Here is a 23,978-nt window from a genome sequence, read left to right on the forward strand (position 1 = left end):
GTGAAGGACAGGGGAGCCTGGCGTACTGCAGTCAAAGGGGACACAGAGTTGGACACGACTTAGCAGCTGAACAGAAACAACAAGAGCAGTGGTTAAAGCGTCATTCTTCCCTGTGGATTTGTTAAACTTGCAAGACCATCCTAGACCAAGGAGAACACAGTCTCTCTGGAACCAGAAAGAGAAGGAAGACAGGGGGCTCTGTTCTCAGTGACTTCTAGGGACCTTTCCATGTTGCAGATCTGGGAGATGCAAAGGAGGGGGAGGGGAAGTGCCCCGGGGGCCGGGGGAGAGGGTGAGGCCAGAGCTGAAGGTTGGCCTGCCTGTCCCAGACATCCTCTCTGACTCCGGGGCACTTGCTCCACAACCATCACGAGCCCTTATTGGATGCCACCTCCCTCTGGAGCTGGCAAACGTTCCTCACCAGTAACTGTGTGGAAACCTCGCCTCCACAAACCCCTCACCAGGGGTTAATGGCAGCCACGGCATTTCCTCTGGTTCTGAAATAATCTAACCAAGGTGTTTAAATTATCTGTCAAGAAAACAGATAGCACCCTCAGAATATGTCTTCTTGCTGCATTTTTTTTTCTTTTCCGCTAGGCTAGCAATTGCCTGCCACCCAGGCTGACCTGGTTGCTCAAAAACCCACTTGAAATGAAGGGGAAATTTGCTCAGGCCCTGGGGAGGGCTCCCACTCCAGGGCTGAGCAAGGAGCTGCTCATGTGGGTGGGGAGGTAGAAGAAGGGGCAGGTGTGTGCTCTCTGGCTTTGCTGGAGCTTAATTTCTCTGGGTGAGGCTCAGGCCTGGCCCCCGTAGGCAGAGCCTGAAAGGCAACTAACAACACTCAGGAGGGTGAGGTTGTACTTTCCTGGCAGGAGGAGCTTGTTCACTCTGACTGGGGGCCTAGGGTGGGTGGGGGGCTGGTGGGGACTTTCTCACTGGCTCACCAGCACCCACATATATGCACATACACACACATACACACACACCCCTGATATGTTTTAAGGCGTTAATCTTTAAATTGCAAATATGCAAATACTCCTGGGAGAGGCCTCCCTTAACTCTCCCCTACACCTCAGTTGTTCGTTGGCACTGTATTTGGCTGCACCCGGTCTTAGTCGTGGCATGTGGGATCTAGTTCCCTGACCAGGCATCCAACCCAGGGCCCCTGCATTGGGAGTGCAGAGTCTTAGCCACCAGACCACCAGGAAAGTCCCTGGAGCTTATTTTAATTCATCTGTTGGTCAAATGAACTAGACTTTTGAGCCATTTTTTAGGCAGATTGGACGCATCTCTGTTTTCAATTTTTGCCAATAGGATTCACACACTTTTGGGGGATGAGAAACATAGCCCTCTTCTGATTATAGAGGCAGCAGGAGACGTCATCCTCGGCACACTGAATGGCAGTGATGCCGTTTCCGTGGGCTGCCTCTGGTTATACACGTGTAACATGGGCTTGCAACCTGATCCTGCCCCTCACTCCTCAGCCGAAATAAACCTACATAGTCACATCCATGCTACAGTCCACACATGACATATAAATGCCGAGTCACCATCCCGCTTGAATAGGGTAGCAATAAAGGTAGTTATTTGGGCTTCCCAAGTGGCTCAGTGGTAAAGTATCCACCTGCCAATGCAGGAGTCACAGGAGACATGGGTTTGATCCCTGGGTCAGGAAGATCCCCTGGAGAAGGAAATGGCAACCCACTCCAGCATTCTTGCCTGGAGAATCCCATGGACAGAGCAGCCTGGCAGGCTACAGTCCACAGGGTTGGAAAGAGTTGGATACAACTTAACAACTAAACGACAAAGCTAGCTGTAAAGTCGGGTGGTCTTAACCTGGTTTTACTGGGCAGACAGCATTTCTGGCATAAAATAATACTGAAAACACACCCGCACATTACCTTAGCACATCTCGTGTGCCTTGCTCGATATCAGCTTGTCGCCCTCAGCAGTAACGATGGCTTTCCAAAATCAGCTTATCGCCACTGAAACCTGGTCAGAGGGCGCTGCCCAGCAGTCTTGAGAGCAGCCTCTCTTCCAACTAATAGCATGGTGCCCCAGGCCCTTCCTGTTTTCCAAGGGATCCAGTTCTCCCTGCCTTTATGCTGGGAAGCCCTGAAGAGAAGTGAAAGTCACTCAGTCCAACTCTTTGCAACCCCATGGACTATACAGCCCATGGGATTCTCTAGGCCAGAATACTGGAGTGGGGAGCCTTTCCCTTCTCTAGGGGATCTTCCCAACCCAGGGATCAAACCCAGGTCTCCCACATTGCAGGCAGATTCTATACCAATTGAGCCACAAAGGAAGCCTAAGAATACTGGAGTGGGTAGCCTATCCCTTCTCCAGCAGATCTTCATGATTCAGGAATCGAAACAACATCTTCATTGCAGCCAGATTCTTTACCAACTGAGGCTATCAGGGAAGTCCTGCTGCTGCTGCTGCTGCTAAGTCACTTCAGTCGTGTCCAACTCTGTGCGACCCCATAGACGGCAGCCCACCAGGCTCCGCCGTCCCTGGGATTCTCCAAGCAAGAAAGAATACTGGAGTGGGTTGCCGTTTTCAGGGAAGCCCTGGTTCCCTTTAAAACGCTGCCCAGGGTTTTCTCATTGTCAGAATTCTGACTCCTGGAGGTGAGGTGGGGGCAGTGACATTGGAGAGGGAGCTTGTCTTTCTGCAGGGGTATAAAGGTCAGTGTTGAGAACTCATACTGGTATTTTCAAACTAACCATAACTTGACAAAGCCTTCCCATCTTGCTCCGCTACAAAAATTTTAATTATTGCTTTCCTTTTCTATCAGCTTTTCTCCCTTAAGCACATCCAGATTCAATATACCAGCCATAGAGTGTTCTGACTCCCCATGTGTCCACCTGCCAAGCAGCCCAGGGATTTAATAACATTGACATCCAATTACCAATCTGTTACACGTCAATTTAAATCAAAGTAATACCTGCCTGTGCTTTTTTAAAAATCCAGTTGTGCTGACGGGCTTATGCTGGAGAAAGGCAGGGCCAGATAGTCACCTCCCTCACCCAGCCCATCACATACAGACCACTTGCGTTAGTTCACGTGCTGGCTCCTGCCATGACTTTTTACACAAAATACTGTTGTTGTTCTTTTATTTTTATTTTTTAACATTCTCCTTTTATTTATTTATTTATTTTTCTTGTGGCCAAGCCGCACAGCTTGTGGGATCTTCCCCAACCAGGGGATCGAACCAGTGCCTTCTGTATTGGGATCACGGAGCCTGCACCATCAGGGAAGCCCCCACATTTTGATAATTTATGATACCTGGACCATCCAAAGGAAAATGTTCCTAGTACCATGATCAAATGATTTCTTTTTAACTCTTCATGTCTTAACACCATGTCACATTTTGAGTTACTAAATATTTGGACCATGACTTTCTGGTATGATTTTTAGTTTTTCCTGAAGTTTTTTTATTAACCTTTTTTCTCACTGATAAAAGAATAATGAAACTCTGTGTCTTTTTATGCAGCTTCTTGACTTTACCTTCCCTTTTCCTGTCAGAAACCCCGCCAGACCCTTTTCCAGCTCCAGCCTGTACTACTTACTGAGAGCTGTCTTCAAGGCATTTCCCTTTGACTCACTTCCTAAGTTGAAGATACTGTTCCAGGATTTTATCTTCCTCTTTCTTGTTTTTCTCCTTGTGTTTTGCTGGAGCCCATCCTGAAGTACCCCAGTTCGATTCCTGGGTCGGGAAGATCCACTGGAGAAGGGATGGGCTACCCACTCCAGTATTCTTGGGCTTCCCTTGTGGCTCAGCTGGTAAAGAATCCACCTGCTATACCGGAGACCTGGGTTCAATCCCTGGGTTGGGAAGATCCCCTGGAGAAGGGAAAGGCTACCCACTCCAGTATTCTGCCCTGGAGAATTCTGTGGACTATACAGTCCATGGAGTCGAAAAGAGTCAGACACGACTGAGTGACTTTCACTTTCATCCCGAAGTAACTTCTTAAAAAGGGAGTGTGCACAGGAAAACTGGAGTCCTCAAAACTCTAACAACGTCTCTCCTGTTCTTTTGTTTGGTTGATATTCGACTGGTAGAATTCTAGATGCATAATCTTTAAGCATCCAGTGGCATCAATGATCCGATCAATGGCATCCGATGATAAGTCTGATGCCACTCTAATTCTGGTTTCCTTGTAGGAGACCTTTTTTTTTTTTCTTTCTGGAAGCTTTGGTGATCTTATTTGAAATTTATAACTAAATGATTTTATGAGTATGTGGGCAGAGGAGGCTGGCAGGCTACATTCCATAGGATCACAAAGAGTCAGACACAACTGAAATGACTTAGCATGCATGACTATTTTACTTTTCATTTTTTCCTGCCATATATTCAATTATAAACCTTTTTTAGTTTTTTAAATTAATTTATTTATTTTCAGCCATGCTGGGTCTTCGCTGCTGTCCACAGGCTTTCTCTAGTTGCAGCAAGTGGGGGCTGCTCCTTAGTTGTAGTGCTTTGGCTTCTCATTGCGCTGGCTTCTCTAGGACATTAATCATGATGTTATGTGGCAACCTGGATGGGAGGGGAGAGTTTGGGAGGAGAATGGATACATGTTTATGTATGACTGAGTCCCTTTGCTGTCCACCTGAAATTATCACAACATTGTTAATTGACTGTACTCCAATATAAAATGGGCTTCCCCTGTGGCTTAGCTGGTAAAGAATCCACCTGCAATGCGGGAGACCTGGGTTCAATCCCTGGGTTGGGAAGATCCCCTGGAGAAGGGAAAGGCTACCCACTCCAGTATTCTGGCCTGGAGAATGCCATGGACTGCATAGTCCATGGGGTCGCAAAGAATCAGACACGACTGAGCAACTTTCACTTTCAATATAAAATAAAAAGTTAAAAAATTCCATCACGAGAGCCCCACCTTTATGACCTCATCTGAACCCAGTTACCTCCCAAAGGTCCTCATCTTTAAATATCATCACTTTGGAGGTTACGGCTTCAACTTGTGAATTTGGGGATAGGGCACAGTTCAGCCCATAGCATCCTCTAAGAGTCCGTGCGTCTCATAAGTAACCTGAGTTATTAAAGCCTTGAAATTTGGACACCCGTTCAGGAGTCTCAGCTGATGTGTGTCTGTTAGGCATCTTGCGTGTGATAGCATTCCCGACAGTGTGTGAGCACTGCGGTGAGAGGCCTCCACGGTGCTGTGGAAGCTTCTGGATAAAAGGAGTTTCCTAAAGGCTGGATTTCATTATCCCAGCCCAGGGAAGGAGGAAGGATCTACTTGTAAAAAGGTCTGGAAGCATGAGACAGCTTAGTGTGGTCCGGGAGTAGGCCTGGCTGTGTCGGCTGTCTCTCTGTGGGGGAGAGAGGAGGCTGGAAACTGGGCTGGGGATGAAGGGGGCTGAGGTCTGGGGTCTTACTGGCCTTGCTGTAGAGTCTACGTTGCCTTTTAGAGCTCCCGAGAGGTCAGCGCTGTGTGTGTGTGTGTCTGTGTGTGTGTGTTTTCGTTCAGGTAATGGGATAGGGACGGTATGTGTGTGTGTGTGTGTGTTTAGGCAATGGGGTAGGGAGAATGTGTATGTGTGTGCACACACGCGTGTGTGCGTGCATGTTTTTGTTCAGGTAATAGGGTAGGCAGGGCTGTGCTGTCTCCCTGCCAGGGTGGGTTGACCCTTTGAGAGCCATCCAATAATGGGCCATTTCATGTGGCTTTTCAAGACTGGAGCTTGTTAAGCAAACAGAACATGGTCTTCCCTGAAGGCAGAGTCCCACGCTCTGTCCCCTGGGGACAGTTCCTTTGCTTTGCTTTCTTGGTTTGTTCATTCAGTCCCTCAGTCAGCACAGGCTCCCTGCTGGGTCCAGGGAATGGGGCGGGGGTGTGATGGTTCCAGCACAGCCCGCTCTAGAACAGCCCGGGCTCCTGAGCTGGATGAAGGGCTATGGCAGCAGAGGCGCCCTGATTCTGCACAGAATGTCCCAGAAGGCTCCCGTGGCAAATCGTCCCTGCCTCTTGGAGCTGAGGATGAAGGACACTCCAGGTGGAAGGAACGGCATGTCAAAGGCCACAGACGGTCCCCCTGCTCCGATCCATGGGGTGACGGGCAGAGTGTGGACACCTCACCTGAGTTCACATAGGCGCACTCTTGAGTTGCTTGGGAGGTGGAGAGAGGCAGTAACACAGGGAAGGCAGAGCAGTGGACAGGGTCAGAGGTTGTAGGCCACCTTGCCCTCTCATCTTCCCCCAGGCCTGCCCTCCTGTCCAACAGGGTCTGTCAATTACCACCTTCTCCAGCCAGAGCCCTTTAGGAAATGCCGATGATGAGCGATTGTTATCCTGGTAATTAAAATTCCCTGGGAACAGCTTGGCTAATATCCACCAGTATCTGCAGTCAGCTTGGCCGTGAGCTGAAATCGGAATGAACGCCTCGAAGAAGAGCTCAGAACGCTAAGCAGTGCATGGGGCGGATTTAAGGCGGAGGGGCCACCCACCCCCTACCCCCATCTCCTGCAAGTGCCATGGGGGCTGTGTGGGTCTTTCCTCATTAAATGGCATTTCCAAGGCTGGGTGTTTTGCTGCCTTTATCGCAGTGAACCACACGTGAGGAACAGAGCAGGATTCTGCAGAATCTCATGGCTTCTCTAGAAAGCAAAGGCTTGCCCCATCTGTGGCCCGAGACCTGGTGGTCGGGGGTTAATTTCCATGGAGCACTCTTCCCAGCACTGTTCTTGGGGAGGGGGTCAAGTGTTGATGCTTGACTGTGGGTGATGGGCTTGGATGCACAGAGCAGAAATCACGTGATGAAAAGCTACTTCGGTGTGTTTTGCAGGGGGCGGGCAGGGCGGGGCGGGGCAGTGAGGAAAGAGAAAGTGTGAGGACAGGCATGGGCTGGTGTGGGGGGAGGGGAGATGGCTGATCAGAACTGGGATCCCCCACCCCTTACCAGTCCAGCTCTCCCATGCAGAAGGCATTTTCCAAAACCCGGACAGTGTCTTGAATGCACCTGTACATCATGTGCCCCGCATACCAGGTGATGCACCGGTGTGCTCTCATCTGACCACCCCCCCTCTACGTACCCCCACCCCGCCTCCTGCCTGGGGAAATCAGAAAGTGCTGCTCCTCTAGCTGGTCCAGGATCCTCAGCCAGTCTGTCTGATCTCTGCCCATCTCGGTAGTATCCAGCCTTCCACTGGGACTGCAGCAGAAACAGACAGACTGAAGCCCAGTGAACTGAACTCACCTGCCCACTAGACCCCAGGGAGGCACTGCAGGCCTGGCAGACTGGTAGGGCCATGGCCCCTGCTGAACATAAATATTGGGGTGAATTGTATGAAATTGGCAAGGGTTTTTATAGGTCAAAAATAGTTGAGTACAAAAAAAAATAGGTTGAATATCAACAGTTTCATGCAATTCAATCTAATATTTTTGGATCCTATGCTCTTTATCCTGTTTTCCAAAAGAATTTGACTGATGAATGTTTTTTAAGTGGGTGATAGGGTGGACTGTTGTAACAGGAAGTGAGGCTGATGGTGTGGGGCCTGCTGGCTGTGATGTGCCAGGGCAGGCAGGGGCAGCTGGGGCTGTGGGTCTCCCTGGTACTCGAGGAAAGAATGGGAGCACGTGGCTGCCTTGTGCCCTGGAGGTCACGAGTCAGGAAGGTGCACCGGCACATCCTGCTAGGCACTCCCTGTTTATTCCTCTTAAATACGAAGTGGCAAATCCACTTGATTAATTACAAGAACTTGGATGAAACCCTCAGGCCACTTCCCCAGGAAGGCGCCAGACCTTATGGATTGGGACAAGCTCCAGCGAGCAACCCATGCCTGCCAATTCAGTCGTTCAGCCAGTGTTTGTGGAGCACCTACTGTGTATCAGATGTGTTCTAGGAGCTTGAAGATCAACAGTGAGCAGAGGTGCCCTGGGCCGCCCCACTGAGTGGTAGACTTTAGTGGGAGAGACAGATAAAAATAAAGGACCAGCCAAGGGACTTACCTGGCTATCCAATGGTTAAGACTCTGTGCTTCCAGTGCAGGGGGCACAGGTTTGATCCCTGATCGGGGATCAAACTAAGATTCCCACATGCCTTGTGGTATAGACAAAATGTTAAATAAAAAAATAAAGGACTTGCCAGAAGGTGGAAACAACCCAGTGTCCGGTGATGGATGAGTGGATAAAGAAAATGTGATATATACATAAAACAATGTTATTCAGCCTCAGAAATGAAGGAAGTCCCATACTGATGAACCCTGAGGGCGTTATGCTCAGTGAAATAAGCCAAATACTGTGTGTACTTCAAAAAGACAAATACTGTATGATTCCACTTAATTCCTAGAAAGTAGAACAGTGGTCACCTTGCCCAGAGGGAGAAGGGAATGGGGACTTGTTTCATGGGTAAAGTTTTAGTTTTACAAGATAGAAAGAGTTTTGGAGATGAGCTACCCAACAGTGTGAATGTCCTTAACTTACTGAACTGTATACTTAGAAATGGTTTAGAGGGTAAATTTACACCATAGCATGGGGTCCTGCCCCACTGGGGAACTGACTTTTCTTCCTGGAGAGCAGGCTGACAATACGTGTCATCTTAATGAACACACATCCTTTGACCCAGCAGTTCATCTCCTGGGAATACTTCCTCAGGCAGTAGCTGAAGCCTGTCTCTTGATGGGTGTGTCAGGGCACCGGTTGCAGTGCTGTTCAGAAGCGGGAAAAATAGGAAACAATTTAAACATTCATCAGTGGTGGGGTGGAGGATGATTTCATTAAGTTTAATAAATCCAAACCATAGTTTGATGTAGAGACCATTACAGTATTAACACAGAACAACTGCTATGATAAATAGTTAGGTATCATAGAATAGCATCTACATGATTTATTCTCCCAAAAAAGGAAGGAAGGAGTGGGGAGGAGACTGAATTGGGTATATGCCCAGGGAATGGTGTAAGAGGATTCACAGCCCAGTGTTAAGCAGGGCTCTGTCTGTGTGGCTGTCTTCATTATGCTCTCTTGTTATCGTCCTAATTTTGCACATGCTGTGCTGTGTTTAGTCGATAAGTCGTGTCCGACTCTCTGCAACCCCATGGACTGTAGCCTGCCAGGTTCCTCTGTCCATGGGGATTCTCTGGGCAAGAATTGGAGTGGATTGCCATGCCCTTTTCCAGGGGATCTTCCCAACCCAGGGATAGGACCCAGGTCTCCCTCATTGAAGGCAGACTCTTTACCAGCTGAGCTACCAGTGATTGAGTGAGTGAAAGTCACGTAGTCATGTCTGACTCTGCAACCCCATGAACTATGCAGTCCATGGAATTCTCCAGGCCAGAATCCTGGAGTGGGTAGCCTTTCCCTTCTCCAGGGGACCTTCCCAATCCAGGGATCGAAGCCAGGTCTCCCGCATTGCAGGTGGATTCTTTACCAGCTGAGCCACAAGGGAAGCCCAAGAATACTGGGGTGGGTAGCCTATCCTTTCTGCAGCAGATCTTCCTGTCCCAGGAATCAAACAGGGGTCTCCTGCATTGCAGGAGGATTCTTTACCAATTGAGCTATGAGGGAAGACGCTAATTTTGCATGCTCTGTATGTATTTCTCAGGAATAATATAAATAAAAAAAGACAAAGCAGCAACCATGGCTGTTTAGGGAGGCAGTGCAATGCAGGTCCTACACCTGCCCAGACCCCACCAGTCACAGAGGGTTTGCCCCACTCGGCCTCCCTGAGGCTCACACATGTGGAGGCAATAGGTTGGGTGCCAGGGGAGGGCAGGCAATGCCAGCTCTGTTGGATGCCCTCCCAGGCTTCTGCTTAGCAGAGGGAGGCCAGGTAAGCCCCTCGCCAGCTTCCCCGTGGCCTTTTGGGCTTGGGCACCTGGTCTCAGGAGCCACACAGCAGCTCTGCAGGAAGAGGGTGGCCTTGACAGTGACTGCCTGTGTTTATCTCCTCTCCCTCTATGGCACTTCCCTGCCCTCTAAGCATCCAGACCCCTGGGGTCCACGATGCTGATGAGTGACCTACTGAGGATTTATCGCTCACAACCACAGTTTAGAGAGCCCCTACTGCACATCTTTAGACTGTTGAGACTCTAGGACCTCTGGTGTGAAGTAGAGGCCAACAGAATGGTGAAGTGGTGTTGGGCAAGTTGCTTAACTTGTCCAAACCTCAGTTTTCTCATCTGGAAAATGGGGATAATAATAGAGTGTCCTAAAGGAACCGTTATCACTGGACACCTCTGGGAATGGGGGAGGAGACACTTTGATTTCACACTTTGTGAATTTTAGATCTTGTGCATACATTACTGGTTCAAAGAAATAAATACATATTGTAGGAGGGCTGAGAGAGGATCAGAAGGAGTTTTCTAAGGTGGCTCCATGAAGCATTCATCCCACTAGATGGGTTCTGTATTATTCAAGTGCAGTGTTAGTCGCTCAGTTACATCTCACTCTCTGTGACCCCCTGGACTGCAGCCCATCAGGCTCCTCCGTCCATGGGATTTTCTAGACAAACATACTGGAGTGGGTTGCCATTTCCTCCTCCTGGGGATCTTCCCGACCCAGGGATTGAACCCCAGTCTCCTGCATTTCAGGCGTATTCTTTGCCATCTGAGCCACCAGGGAACAGAACATAACATTATTATGTTATTCAAGAGCCACACCCCAAAACAGGCCCTCCTGCACAGGAAAGCTGGAAGGGAGGGCTGAGTGACTCGTGACTGGGACAGGGTTTGGACTCCGAGGTCCTGTGTCTGTCACTCTGGAGCATAAGGAGGTGACTGCCATCTACTTGGAAAAATAGGCACACGTCAATCCACGAGTGAACGGCAAGTGCTGTACCGGGAAGTGCGACAGTCAAGGTTTTGGAGACCCATCACTAGGACTGAGTTTCTGAAGGAAAACTCGCTGGGTGGGTTCCACGTGGGAAGCACTGTGTCTCCTTTTGTCCTGTTGGAGATCATTGTGTTAAAGGCTCTGAGAAGTCCTGCAGTAACAGCTTGGTTTACTTGAGTACTTCCCACTGTACAGTATGTGGTTCGTGATCAGGGACTCGTCTTTATTTTGTTGTGTTTTTTTTTTTGGCCCAGCCCCTGCTAACACCCCACAGAAGCAGGGTGGTGCAGAGGGTCAGGGAGTGGGAAACGCTGTCCTCCAGAGAATGAGGGTGGACTCTGGTCTTCTGATTTTTTTTTAATTATTATGATTTATTTTTGACTGCGCCAGGTTAACAATGCTGTGAACGGGCTTTCTCTAGTTGTGGCGCGCGGGGGCTCCTCCCCAGTTCCAGGGCTCGGGCTTCTCGTTGCGGTGGCTTCTCTTGTGGAGCACAGGTTCCAGGTGTGCAGGCTCAGTAGTTATGGTGAGTGGGCTTAGTTGTCCCACGGCATGTGGGATCTTACTGGACCAGGGATTGAACCCATGTCCCCTGCACTGGCACGCGGATTCTTAACCACTGGACCACCAGGGAAGTCCTGGTCTTCTGATGTGAAGTTGTCCCTCTTGATCCCCTGGTTGCACGTTCGTCAGATGAGAGGAGGAGGGTGACCGTGAGGGTTGTGGGCACCATGTCTATCGAGTGGCTGCTCTGTGCCCGGCCCCGGGTTGTGGGGATTTACATTCACACGTGAGCCTGACCCTCTTGGCCACCCTGGGAGCCAGCACTGCTCCTGCCTCCCACCTACCGAAGATGAAACTGGGAGTCGGCGGGGTGGGGGGGTCAGTGCATCCAGATCTCCAGGCTACAGGGCAACAGATCCAGGATTCAAACCCAGCACGGCTGCTCTGACCCCCGCACCAAGGTTCCTCTTCTCGGAAAAGGTCACGGCCTTCTTTCACACACTCCTACTCTTCTTACAAATACCCTGAAGGCATTTCCTTCATCAGGAAAGAGATTACGGAGCACTTGAAGCAGATGTTAAGGGTTCTGAGACCTCACTGCAGTCTCTGCTCTGAATTCTAATCTGTGGCTCGCTCTGAGCTCCGGCCAGTCTGTGCCCTGCACAGGGATGACCGCCTCCCAGGAAGCTCTCCAAAACCACAGCCAATACCAGGCTGTGGCCAGCCCGGCTCTTCCTCCCGCCTCTTGTGTCCCTGCCCAGAAATCTCGAGGGGAAGGGGCGGGCAGGAGGGATGCAATGGCTTCAAGCGCACCGTCTGGGAGGGAGGGCTGGCTCGGGGGTAGGGGGCGCATGGCACAGGAAAGGGTGCTCTGTATCCTGTGCTCTGAGCCGATGTCTCCCCCTACCAGGTCTGGAAGAGGTCGGGGGCCTGGTTCTACAAAGGGATCCCCAAGTTCATCCTGCCCCTGAAGATCCCCGGCCAGGCCGATCATCCCTCCTTCCGACCATTGCCCGTGGAGCCAGCAGAGCAAGAGCCCAGAAGCACTGAGACCAGCCGCGTCTATACCTGGGCCCGAGGGAGAGGTAAGGTCCCCATCACCCCCTCTCCTGGGACAGCAGCCAACATTCGGCTCATCAACCAGCCGAGCGCTGCCTCGGGTGCCAGGCAGTGCCCACCACACCCCCATGCAGCTCACATTGGTCTGCATCCCTCTCTGTGCCCTCAGCTCTATCTGCACCACGTGGGCAGCTGGACCTTAGCAGGGTGCTTGCTTCCAGTTGGGAGGGGCCCCAGCGGGCTGTGTCACAACCAAGCACGAATTTGGGGGCAGGGCTGCTGTGAACAGCGCTGTGGATGTGTGAAGAAATGTGATGTCAGTTGAGGTTTCTTGCAAAGGATGAAAATGCATCTTTCTAAGGCAGATGTGTACCATCTCTTCTCATCACTTGTCTTATGTCTCAGAGAAAGGGGTGCCTGGCTTCCCTGGTCCTGAAACGCAAAGAGCTAGCGTGCCAGGGCCCTTGGTGTTTGTGGTGGCCAGCTGATGAGGGTGTGCCCTAAGAAGCCACCATCAGAAGGGGAATGGCCACCATCGTGGGTCATGACGACAGTGCCAGGCATGGTGGATGGCTCTCTACTCCTTGCATGATGTTTTAGTGTTTGCAATTTTATTTTCAAAGCTCCTGGTCTCACAACAGGTTCCAGAAGTGGACAGGGCAGCTATTTTGTAGCCCTATTTTATAGATGAGTAGCCGAGGCCCAGAGAAGGGGAGGGATTGTCTCAGTTGGGTGTGGCAAAGTTGGGAAGGAAAGGTGAGGTCCTGCCCTTTGGGCTCTGGCTCCTTGTGGCTGGAGGTGCCCGAGTTCTAGCCCAAGACTCAGGGTCTGAGGTCCTACAGGAGACACGGTAACCAGAGGGATGAGGGATTATCCTGACCTTGGGGGGCGATGGACCCAAGTTAGTGGACGTGGCAGCTGCTTTTGAGTGGCTCTCGAACATCTCTGTCTTTGAATTATGACGTGGCATTTGTCTTCATGTCGTTTGGACTTTGATTGTCTTGTTACAAAAGTAAGGCATGTTTATTATACAATTTTGAGAGTTGTCAAATAGTATAATTCACAAGGTAAAAATCCCCTGGAGGTCAGCCTTTCCAGACATAATCAGCATTAACAGCTCAGCCTCTGTTCTCCAGACATTTTTTTATCAGTATCACTTGGTTTTTTTGCAGCCTGCCCTCCTGGCTAATTCTCCTGGACTCTGTTTGCATTTTTAATTCCCATGAGTTGGCCTTCCCTGCCATCACTGCCCACTGCTGCCACAGATGAGTCCTGATGGGGACCACGGCGAGTGCAGGTGGGGCCTGGGCAGGCAGGGGACAGTGGGCAGGCAGAGAGGAGTTCCTTTTCCACCCTCAGCGCTGGGGCTTTCTCCTGCCCCAGCCCAGGCGGGTGTGTCTGTATGACCAAGAAAAGAGACATGGCTGTGGAGAGTGCAGGCCTGGAATGTTGCTTCCGCTAGATTGAGGAGGAGAGGCCCTGAGACCTTGCCCCAAAGGGGACTCTCTGCCCTGTCTGCTCCAGCCCTGGTGTGGCACATACATGCACATGTGCACACACACACAAACACACACATCCCTGGGGAAGGGCAAGACCTTCTCTTGTCTTCTCCTCAACCACACAGACACACAGATGGCCTTTTAATTATGTGGGCGAGGAGGCCAGCAGCCCACACACTTGGATCTGGCATCCCTTATTAACTGAGTTTGCAGCAAAGCCAGGCCAGGCAACGTGGAGGTCACCCCTCTACTCCAGTATGAACTTGGTCTCCCTCCGCAGACCAGGTAAGAAACCCCCCAGGCTCCCAGACCGTAAGGGTATAGGAAAGCGGCCACCTGCAGCCCCATCGTCAGTGATGCTGGGTGCCAGGCAGCGGGCTAGGGCCAGAGCTGCAGTCTGTGGTCCAGATTGGAGCCTGTCTGCTAAGCCTGGCCTTCGTAGCACCCAGGCTTCCCTGCCCTTCACCATCTCCCAGAGTATGCTCAGGTTCATGTCCATTGAGTCCATCCAACTGTCTCATCCTCTGTCGATCCCTTCTCCTTTTGCCCTCAAACTTTCCCAGCATCAGGGTCTTTGGCTCTTCCCATCAAATGGCCAAAGTACTGGAGCTTCAGCTTCAGTAACAGTCCTTCCAATGAATATTCGGGGTTGCTTTCCTTTAGGATTGACTAGTTTGATCTCCTTGCTATCTAAGGGACTCTCAAGAGTCTTCTCCAGCACCACAGTTTGAAAGCATCAATTCTTTGGAGACACTTGGAGGCAGTGAAAACCACCTTGGCCACCTGAGGCAGCCCTCTTCCGGGGCTCTTGTGTCTGGGGTCCCCAAAGACAGCATCCCCTCCCGCCCCAGTCCCTGCTCCCTGATGTGGAGGTGACACCAGCTCCCTCTCTCTGACCCTCCCTCCCTAACACTCTCTTCCCTCTGTCTGTCTGTCTCTCTGCTTTGGGACTGGTGCACTTATGTCTCCCCGACCCCAGTGCACTTCACTTGGAGGAGAAAGGGGAATCGATAGAAGCCATGAACTTTGCAATCCACAGAGCAATCAAGTGAAATGTATTGATGTTTCTGAGGCAGCTTCCTTTTCTTCCTCCTTCAAATTTTCTTTGTTAATTTTTAAATACATGAGCAGACCTGATATATTTTTAACAAGTGTAAACAATTCAAAAGTCGATGAAAAATTAAAATCTGTTCTGCCTGCCATCATCTCCAAACCCCTTTCTCCCTGTCCCTACCAGCATATACTTGCTATAGGGTTATTTTTTGTTTTGTTTTTAACAACAAAAATAGGTTCTTACCCATAACTCTGCAAGCTGGTTTTTTTTCTCACTTAAAAGAATATCATGGGCATCCCTTCAGGTCAATAGATATAGATTTTACTGTATCCTTTTTAATGGCTGAATAAAATCCTATCATATTATATATTGTGATTTAATTATTCACCTATTGATGGGCATTCAGATGATTTCTGGCTTTTTGCCTCTGTGAGCAATACTGAAACGTCCTTATGTGTATATCATGGTTCTATTTCCATGGGGCAGGTATCCCAAAACAAATTGTGTGTTTTAATTTTCAATAGACATTACCAGACTATATTCTGAAAATGATAGCCTTTTGTGCTCATTTATATCTACATCCTTGCCTGCCATAAATATTACTGGTGTTTATCATTTTGACCAATATACTAGATGAAAAATGATATTGCATTTTTAAAATTTCTACATTTGACTATTTCTTCATATCTTTATAATTTATTGATATTTAAGCTTCCTTTTTTTTAATGGGCTATTTAAACTCATCGCTCATTTTTTATTGTTTATTTCCTCTTACTGATTTGTATTAATAGATAGTCCTTAGGGATATTAAATGAGTTGCAAATATTTTTCTCCTTGACTTTACATTTTGTTTGACTTTAGTCTTTACTTATAGTATTTTGCCATTTTTTTTCATTCTTTTTTTTTTATTTATTTTTAGTTGGAGGATAGTTGCTTTAGAATGTTCCTGCCTTACATTGACCTGAAGCAGCCCTGTCCCCTCCTTCTTCAGTGTCCCTCCCACCTCCCAGCCCATCGCACCCCTCTAGGCTGTCGCAGAGTCCTGGGTGGAGCTCCCTTCCTGCAGTGAATCCCCGCCGGCTGTCTTCCTATCTGGTAGTGTAGAGTTTCTATGCTACTCTCTCGATTCCCCCCACCCTCTCCTTCCTCTGCTGAGTCCACAGCTTTGCTCTCTCCGTCGGCATCCCTATCGCTGTCCTACAAATAGGTTCATCAGTACCATTTTTCTGGATTCCACATATATTGTATTTTACCATTTAAAACCAATTTCTTTTCATTTTTGTGAAGTCAAGTATGTCTTTGTGTGTGTGTGTGGCTCATAGGTTTTCTAGCTTATTTTTTAAACATCTTTCTCTCTAAGGTTAAAAAAATTGCTAAATAAAAAGTTTAAATAATGTGAGAATACAAAGATATACTTAAATATGACAAAAATTACCCAAAAAGCAGAAATGTAGCACCAAGTATCAAATTAACTGATAAAGCACTGAAGCCATGTTCTGTCAAAGAACGAGTCAAAAATACCTCCATCATCACCATCATTCAACAGTATTTTGTAGTATTTAACTAAAGTAATAAGGCAAGAAAATAAAATTACTTGTTACTATTGGAAAAGAAAAAATTCTCGGGAATTCCCTGGTTAGGACTCCTCAGTTCCACTGCAGGGGGCGTGGGTTCCATCCTGGTTGGGGAACTAAGATCCTGCAAGCTACAGGGTGCGGCCAAAAAAGAGAAAAAATTATCTTATTTGTAGATGATGTGACTGTATACAAGAAAACCAAGATAATCTACAAAAACAACCCACTGGCATTAATAAGACGAGTGGAAAGTGACAGGACAGAAAGTAAATCAATAGTTTACACCGAACTATTGCGCACGTGTTGGTGTGAACTATTTGCTGTAAAAAAAATCAACAAATTTAAACCATACTTATTAGAAGTAGAAATGGAAAAATCCACTCATAATTGCAACAAAAATTGTAAAATGTCAAGAAACAAATTTTTAAAGACTATAGCTCAAACATAGAGAAAATTACGGAATCTTATCGAAGGCCATAGAGTGGAATATTACCAAACCTTAAAGACTTTGCAGCAATATGGATAGACTTAGAGATTATCGTTCTAAATGAAGCCAAACAAATATCTTACAACATCACTTATATGTAGAATCTAAAAAACGGTACAAGTAAACTTATTTACAAAACAGAAACGGACTCTCAGACATAAAAAACAAACGTATGCTTACCAAAGGGGAAAAGGTGGGGAGGGATAATGTGGGGATTTGGGTTTAACAGATACACACTGCTAGCTCTTAGCTCCTTTTCCGGCCAACTGCGGTCTCCATGGTCCACTTGACACTTCCTGTGCTCTGTCTGCCTTACTAAAGCCAGCAGGCACCTCCCCCACCGCCTCCACCCCGTGGCTCTGGTGGCCGGCGGGACCTTTTGCTGGCAATCCCTCGGTACTTATTTGCATACTAAAAGCTGCTGCCTGCGGGTCTGCCTTCCAATCAGCCTGAATCTAGGTGCTCACTGATCCTCTCCACTGGAGCACTAACAGGTCTTGGCACACCCTCAAACACTGGGAGCTACTGAAAATAAAATAAGCTCCTTGGACAATCACAAGGCTTGCGAGAGAAGCAAGAGGTGGGACTGGGTTGGCGCTGGTGTTCGTCTGCTACCTGGGCCCAGTCCTTCAAGATAAATAGATAAACAAGGACCTACTTTATAGCACACTTGTAACACCCTATAATGGAAAAGAATCTGAAAAAGTGTATATAATCACTTTGCTATATACCAGAAACATTGTAAGTCAGCTATACTTAAATTTTTTAAAGCGTTACTATAACCAAAAGGTAGATTACTATAATCAAGAGAAACGGTGTGGTATTGTTACCAGAATAAATAGAGTATCTATTTTATATGGATAAGTGGATCAGAATAGAAAAATAACAGAGCTAAGGATGTATGGAAGCTGAAGATAGGTAGCTTTTCATTTCAGTGGGAAAATAACTGGTTTATTTAACAAGCAGGGCGAGCATAATTAGATTCCCATCCCATTCTGTGTGTACCCAGAAACACACTGCAGACAGATTAAAGGTCTAAATGTTAAAAATAACACAAAGGATGTGTCAGAGAAAGATATGAAGTGTTTCTTTCCTCTGCGTTAAACTCAGAGCTGGTAGAGCGCTGGTGCCTCAGGACAGGTGGGCTGACTCCCTGGGTTGCTACGCCCTCCCTCCCCCCGACACTGGGTGTTGATTTTGGTCAAGGACTTGCCTGCAGAACCCCTTGGCGAGCCCCATACAAGCTTACTGATAGCAGGACATTCACCCTTTCTCCAGGATGGGATGGGAAACAGTGTGACCTGAGTTCCCCTGTGACTGGCCCTGGGTCTGACCTGGCTGTCTCTGGGGGCAGGGCTCCACCCTCCCACCTGATCTATCCAGCTGGGGTGTGGGCACCATGCTACTTTCCCTTGGCAGGTCATTGTTCCAAGTTTATGGCAGCAATAAAATATTGTCAGTTTTTGTGCATCCCAGATCCCTTTGTTCCTCTGTGAAATACAATATGTAAATGGTACTGTGGGCTCTTGGGTCTTAATCCCTTTAGAGTTGGGCCACATCTTTTGAAGGCTTCTTTCCTTTCAACTGGATTCTCACTTTTGGGCAATGTATGGAAAGATAGTTGCTGGGAATGGGGATATTAATCTGGCATATTTGGGAAATAAGGGATTACTTTCTTTTTTTTCTTGTATACGGGAAAGCTTAGAGGAAGCAGCTGAGGCTTTGGTTCAGCAGCTCACTTATGTCAGGACAGATGTCTTTGTAAGTCTTGCTCTTTCCCTCATGGTCACAAGATGGTTGCTACAGTTCCAGCCATCACTATAAAGAAAAGAAAAAAAGAAGAGGCTAGAAAATTAAGCTTTTTGCTTCTGCAACCTTGCACCATAATAGAAGCAGGCTGGTACTTGTGCCAGAGGAGCCTGATTCCCTATTGATGGAGAGCTGAATTGATCTCACCGAAGTCATTAAGTGTGGCAGTTTTTCTCAGATAGGATTTTGTACGTCTCTACCTCCAGTGCTGAGAATACTTAATGTGATGAAGCTTATTGTCTTCATCCCCCAGTGTGTGACTGGGAGACAGCACTGCCCTGGGTCTGCTCTGCGGTTGCTCTGCCCACCTTTCCCAGCAGTTACTGGACACCTGAGATGGGGTGGGGATGGAGCTGAAGCCCCATGTAAGTAAGTGTTCGTCACTCAGTCATGTCTGACTCTTTGAGACCCTATGGACTGTAGCCCGCCAGGCTCCTCTGTCCATGGGATTCTCCAGGCAAGAATACCGGAGTGGGTTGCTATGCCCTCCTCCAGGGGATCTTCCCAACCCAGGAACCCAAGTCTTTCGCTTTGGAGGCAGAATCTTTACCCTCTGAAACACCAGGGAAGCCAAATCTCCAGTCCATACAGTGCTTGCTCTGAGGGTTTTTTTGGATGTGTGTGTTTTTCCAAGATGGGGGTTAGAGAGCTGAGGCCCTAGGGCACCAACCCCTGGATCAGTGAGATTCTGCTGTGTTCACCTCTCCTGGGGCCAGGGCCCCATCACCTAAAGCTTTCATCACTCCCCTGTGGCCTGGCCAGGTCAGGGTGGCCTTTCCACTCTGCCCGCCTCCCTAAACCCCAAAAGCCCCAGGTGAGCCGACAGGTGCCTGAGCTCCCAGTGGCCACGAGGCAAACTCTCTTTCCCCTCTCTGCTGAGGCCTGGGTCACAATGCCTCCCAGGACCCTCTGCAAGAGCCCTCCCACCCGCTCATCATTCCCCTGAGCAGAGCACAGCCTTCCTGGATGGAACTGAACAGAATGACACATGCGTTCCCTTCAAGGTCTGTTCTGGGAAAGTACACTGAGCTTCAGATTTGTTCCAGTTGGGTAGTTTTAAGAAAAATCAGAGTTTCCTTATCACTTCTTTGGTTTGCTAGATTTTAAACAAATTTTTTTAGAATTCTAAACTGTGTTCTGTGTTTGCGGTCCAGGGAAAGCAGGCTTTGGGGTTGTTTGGGTTGAGTGGTCTGATTCAGCTCGACCACAAATGTTTTGCCTGGGGCCACCCTTCCGGAATGACCCCTTAGCCAATCTTTCCGCCCTCTCACCGCCATCTCCTGTTCCCCTGGAGAAGCCGAGTCATGGGTGCTGTGTTGGCCTCAGCCAGGGCTCCTTGACTCACGGCCATTATCTCCTCTGATGCTCAGAACAGCCTATGGGGCAGTTATGGACATGAAATTGACTCTGAGTGATGGATGAGGAGGGGGACATCTGCCCAAGGTCACATGGGCTCCAGGCTCCTAAGTCCCAGCCCACGCTCCTGCCACATGCACTGGCTTTCCGCTCCTGGACTTGGTTCGAGGGTTTTGGGCTGTTGAGAACAGAGACAACAAAGGAAAGCTCAACTCAGGCATTGCTGGCAGCTGCTGAGGAAGGTCTTCCAGAAGCAGGGGTGGACAGGAAGGTCTTTCCAGGCCTGTGGTGCTAGAGCTCAGAGTAGCAGCTGCCTCTGCTTCTCAGGGAACACTGAGATCAGCTCCATTCCCCAGCCTCTGCTCGCCCAGCAGTTGGACACGACTGCAAGTCTGCACACCCTGCAGTCTCAGCCTCTGCTCCCACTCTCAGGGCCCCGTGTCCACACTGGGGGAGGATGTGACTGGCCCAGCTCCCTTCTGCTCAGGCTGCTGTTTATGCATCTAGCCTGTATCCTGTCAGATGTTATAGATGGTGTGGCCAGTGAGGCCCAATTTGAGGCTGTTTTCCCCACAAGCAGAGCTGGAACAGAGCAAGGGGAAATGAGTCTCTGTTGCTCAATGGCCATTGAACCACCGAGTCGGGTGTTTTGTATCTTACAGGACAGTGAGCTCCTTGTTACTGGGAGCATTCAAACAGAGGCTGGATATTTCACTAGGGATACTACAGCTCAGACACTAGGAGAAGCTTACTGTAGGCTTGTTACTATGTATCCAGAGCTAGACCCCCATGTTGTGACCCGGCCTGGGGGAATGGAGACACATTCTATGGCCCAAGATCAAGGCAGCCACTCAGCTTTGAACTTGAGACCTCTGTCTCATTAACACAGAGCTGTAGCCGGCTGAGCTAATAAACAGTTTCGCGGCAGCCGTTTTTCCATCAAACGCATATGCTGTTTCCTGACTTCTTAACGCCCCGTGCTATTTATACCGGTAGACCCATTCATTCTTAATGAGCCACGGTTGTGGATTGTAAACTGTTTTATTTTCAGACAGGATTGCTCACTGCCCACAGCCAGTTGTTGCTATGCTGCCTTCCTTCTTTCTCTGTTCCTGAGAAATTCGTATTTTGGAAGCTCCTTGGGGGCGCTTAGCTGCCCTCTCCCCACCCCCTAATCATCCCCAGTGTTTCCCCAGCAGATTCAGGACTTGCTGTTTCTGTCACATCAGCCTGGACATGGTGCATGGACTCCCTGCAGCCTTCAGAGCAGCTGGGAACGCGTGTTGTGTGCAGCGGGGTGGGGGAGGCAGGCTGGCCGAGGCTCAGAGAAGCAGGCAGAGCAGAGCAGGAGGGCTTCTGTGCTTGGAGGCGAGGTGCCGTCTGTCCTGGGCGGCTTGGACATTTGCTGGTATTGTAGGTCACAAACTGGTGGAACAGTGACTCCCCCTGACTCACTGCTTTAAATTCATTGACAACATTTTTTAAAAGGTAGAGAATTCTCATGAAAAGAATATAGAGTTCTGGCTTCTTTTTTGAAAATCAGAAGGTCTGGCCATATTGCCCCTCCCCGGATAAGTTGGACAGGCTAAGTGGCAGTTTCCCCCTTCACACAGACCCTGCAGTCTCTGGTTTGCCCCAGTCGCCACCCCTCCCTACTGTCTCTCATGCTTTTTTTTTTTTTTTTTTTAAGATAGTTTGTACTGTTATTTTGTTTTCTAATTGCTGCGCTGGGTCTTCGTTGCTGCATATGGGTTTTCTAATTAGAGAAAGCAGGATGTGGGCTTCTCATTGTGGTGGCTCCTCTTGCTGCAGAGCACAGGCCCTAGGCAAGCGGGCTCAGGAGTTGTGGCTTGCTGGTTCTAGGGCAGGCGGGCGGGCGGGCTTCAGGAGTCGTGGCACACGGGCTTAGTGGTTACGGCTCTCGGGCTCTAGAGCACAGGCTCAGTAGTTGTGGTACACAGACTTAGTTGCTCCGCAGCATGTGGGATCTTCCCGGACCAGGAATCGAACCTGTGTCCCCTGCATTGGCAGGCAGCTTCTTATCCACTGTGCCACCAGGGAAGTCCATCTCTCATGCTCTTTGATCATCGCCCTTGGTGGGCTAATCCGAAGAAAGTGAAATCGTTCTTGTTTCTACATTCCTGTGAAAGCGAGAGACTAGAAGTTAGACCTGTTGCCAAAAAAAGCAGGCACACACCTCCGTAGAAGTGGAGAGTTCTCACATCCAGCCCGCCTCACTCACCGCCCCTTCACCTGACCAGAGGAAGGGGAGAGTTCTCACATCCAGCCCGCCTCACTCACCGCCCCTTCACCTGACCAGAGGAAGGGGAGAGTTCTCACATCCAGCCCACCTCACTCACCGCCCCTTCACCTGACCAGAGGAAGGGGAGAGTTCTCACATCCAGCCCGCCTCACTCACCGCCCCTTCACCTGACCAGAGGAAGGGGAGAGTTCTCACATCCAGCCCGCCTCACTCACCGCCCCTTCACCTGACCAGAGGAAGGGGAGAGTTCTCACATCCAGCCCGCCTCACTCACCGCCCCTTCACCTGACCAGAGGAAGGGGAGAGTTCTCACATCCAGCCCGCCTCACTCACCGCCCCTTCACCTGACCAGAGGAAGGCAGGAGCCTGACCAGACCATGTCTGTGGGTCCCTCCTCCTGATCGGACTCCGCAAATCCTGCCCACAGTGGTTCTGTGCTTTCTGTGGAGGTGACCCACCACCGTTGCCCCCAGGGCCAAGTCAATAAGAGCTTCAGAGGTCAGGCCTTGCAGAGCCCCTGTGGTTTTTGTGAGGGGAGGGGTGAGGGAGTCGTATCTGACTCCTTTTCAACCCCTTGGACTGTAGCCCACCAGGCTTCTCTGTCCATGGGATTTTCCAGGCAAGAATACTGGAGTGGGTTGCCATTCCCTTCTCCAGGGGATCTTCCAGACTCAGGGATCGTGTTGTTGTTTAATTTGGCTGCATCTCGTCTTAGTTGTGGCACATGGGATCTCCGATCTTCCTTGAAACATGAGAAATCTTCATTCCAGCACGTGGAATCTAGTTCCCCAACCAAGGATCCAAACCGGGCCCCCTGCGTTGAGAGCACAGAGTCTTAACCACTGGACCACCAGGGAAGTCCTGAGCTCCTCTGTCTTAATGGGGCCCCTGGGTCAGAAAACTTTACTTTTTTGGAAGTCCTTCCTCCCTGGGCCTTGGTTTCCCTATGAGTAGGATGGGGCGAGGGGGGCCGGGACAGAGAGTCTGTGCTCTTCCAGCTTTCCTATGTCACCGTCCTAAATCCAGGGGGATGAGACTCTGTGCAGAGATTTCTGGCAGGTGGTATACCACCTCTCAGACTATATATTTAAGCTGTCTCTACCAGAAAGACCAGCCCCATCTCAGCAATAGCCACACAGACTCACACACACACACACGTGTGTGCCCCCACACACAGTCCTGCTATGTGCGGCCCGTGAAATCCCAGCACACTCGCCCAGCACCCCCTCCCTCCCCGCGCTCCTGGTAAACAGTCGCTAAGGGCCTGTGAACTTCCCTCGCGGTCCTGTGCCCAGCATCGTCTCTCCTGCTTCATCATCACCTTCCCTGTCTCCTTCATTTTACACCCTGCATGGGTTCTAGCATCCTGGGGAGTTGGAAGTGCCTGGGATTTTTTCATGTATGAAGATAATAAAAACCACCAGATACAAGCTAGAGAGAGCTGTTCAGAGAGGAGAGGAGAGAGAGGCTGCCTTTGCATAATCTGAGAAGGGCGCTGTGTGTCCAGCCCGGCCCCACTGACCCAGGTCTTCGTGGTGTAGGTCTGTGGTTTGGGTCCAGAAAATAAATTAAAAAGGCCTGGC

The 23,978-nt window shown here is 49.4% G+C and overlaps 1 protein-coding gene across 7 annotated transcripts in view; it reads left to right on the forward strand.

Annotated features, from left to right (window-relative positions):
* The window catches only part of RPH3AL (rabphilin 3A like (without C2 domains)), a 154,746-nt gene that overhangs the window by 116,656 nt on the left and 14,112 nt on the right, over positions 1-23,978 (forward strand). For all 7 annotated transcript variants that reach the window (XM_061389547.1, XM_061389545.1, XM_061389548.1 and 4 more), the window contains one exon: positions 12,205-12,379. In XM_061389547.1, the coding sequence (XP_061245531.1) occupies positions 12,205-12,379 (175 nt within the window). The remainder of the gene's footprint in view (positions 1-12,204; positions 12,380-23,978) is intronic.

Source organism: Bos javanicus, chromosome 19 (assembly GCF_032452875.1).
Source record: "Bos javanicus breed banteng chromosome 19, ARS-OSU_banteng_1.0, whole genome shotgun sequence".
In the NCBI taxonomy this organism is placed as follows: Eukaryota; Metazoa; Chordata; class Mammalia; order Artiodactyla; family Bovidae; genus Bos; species Bos javanicus.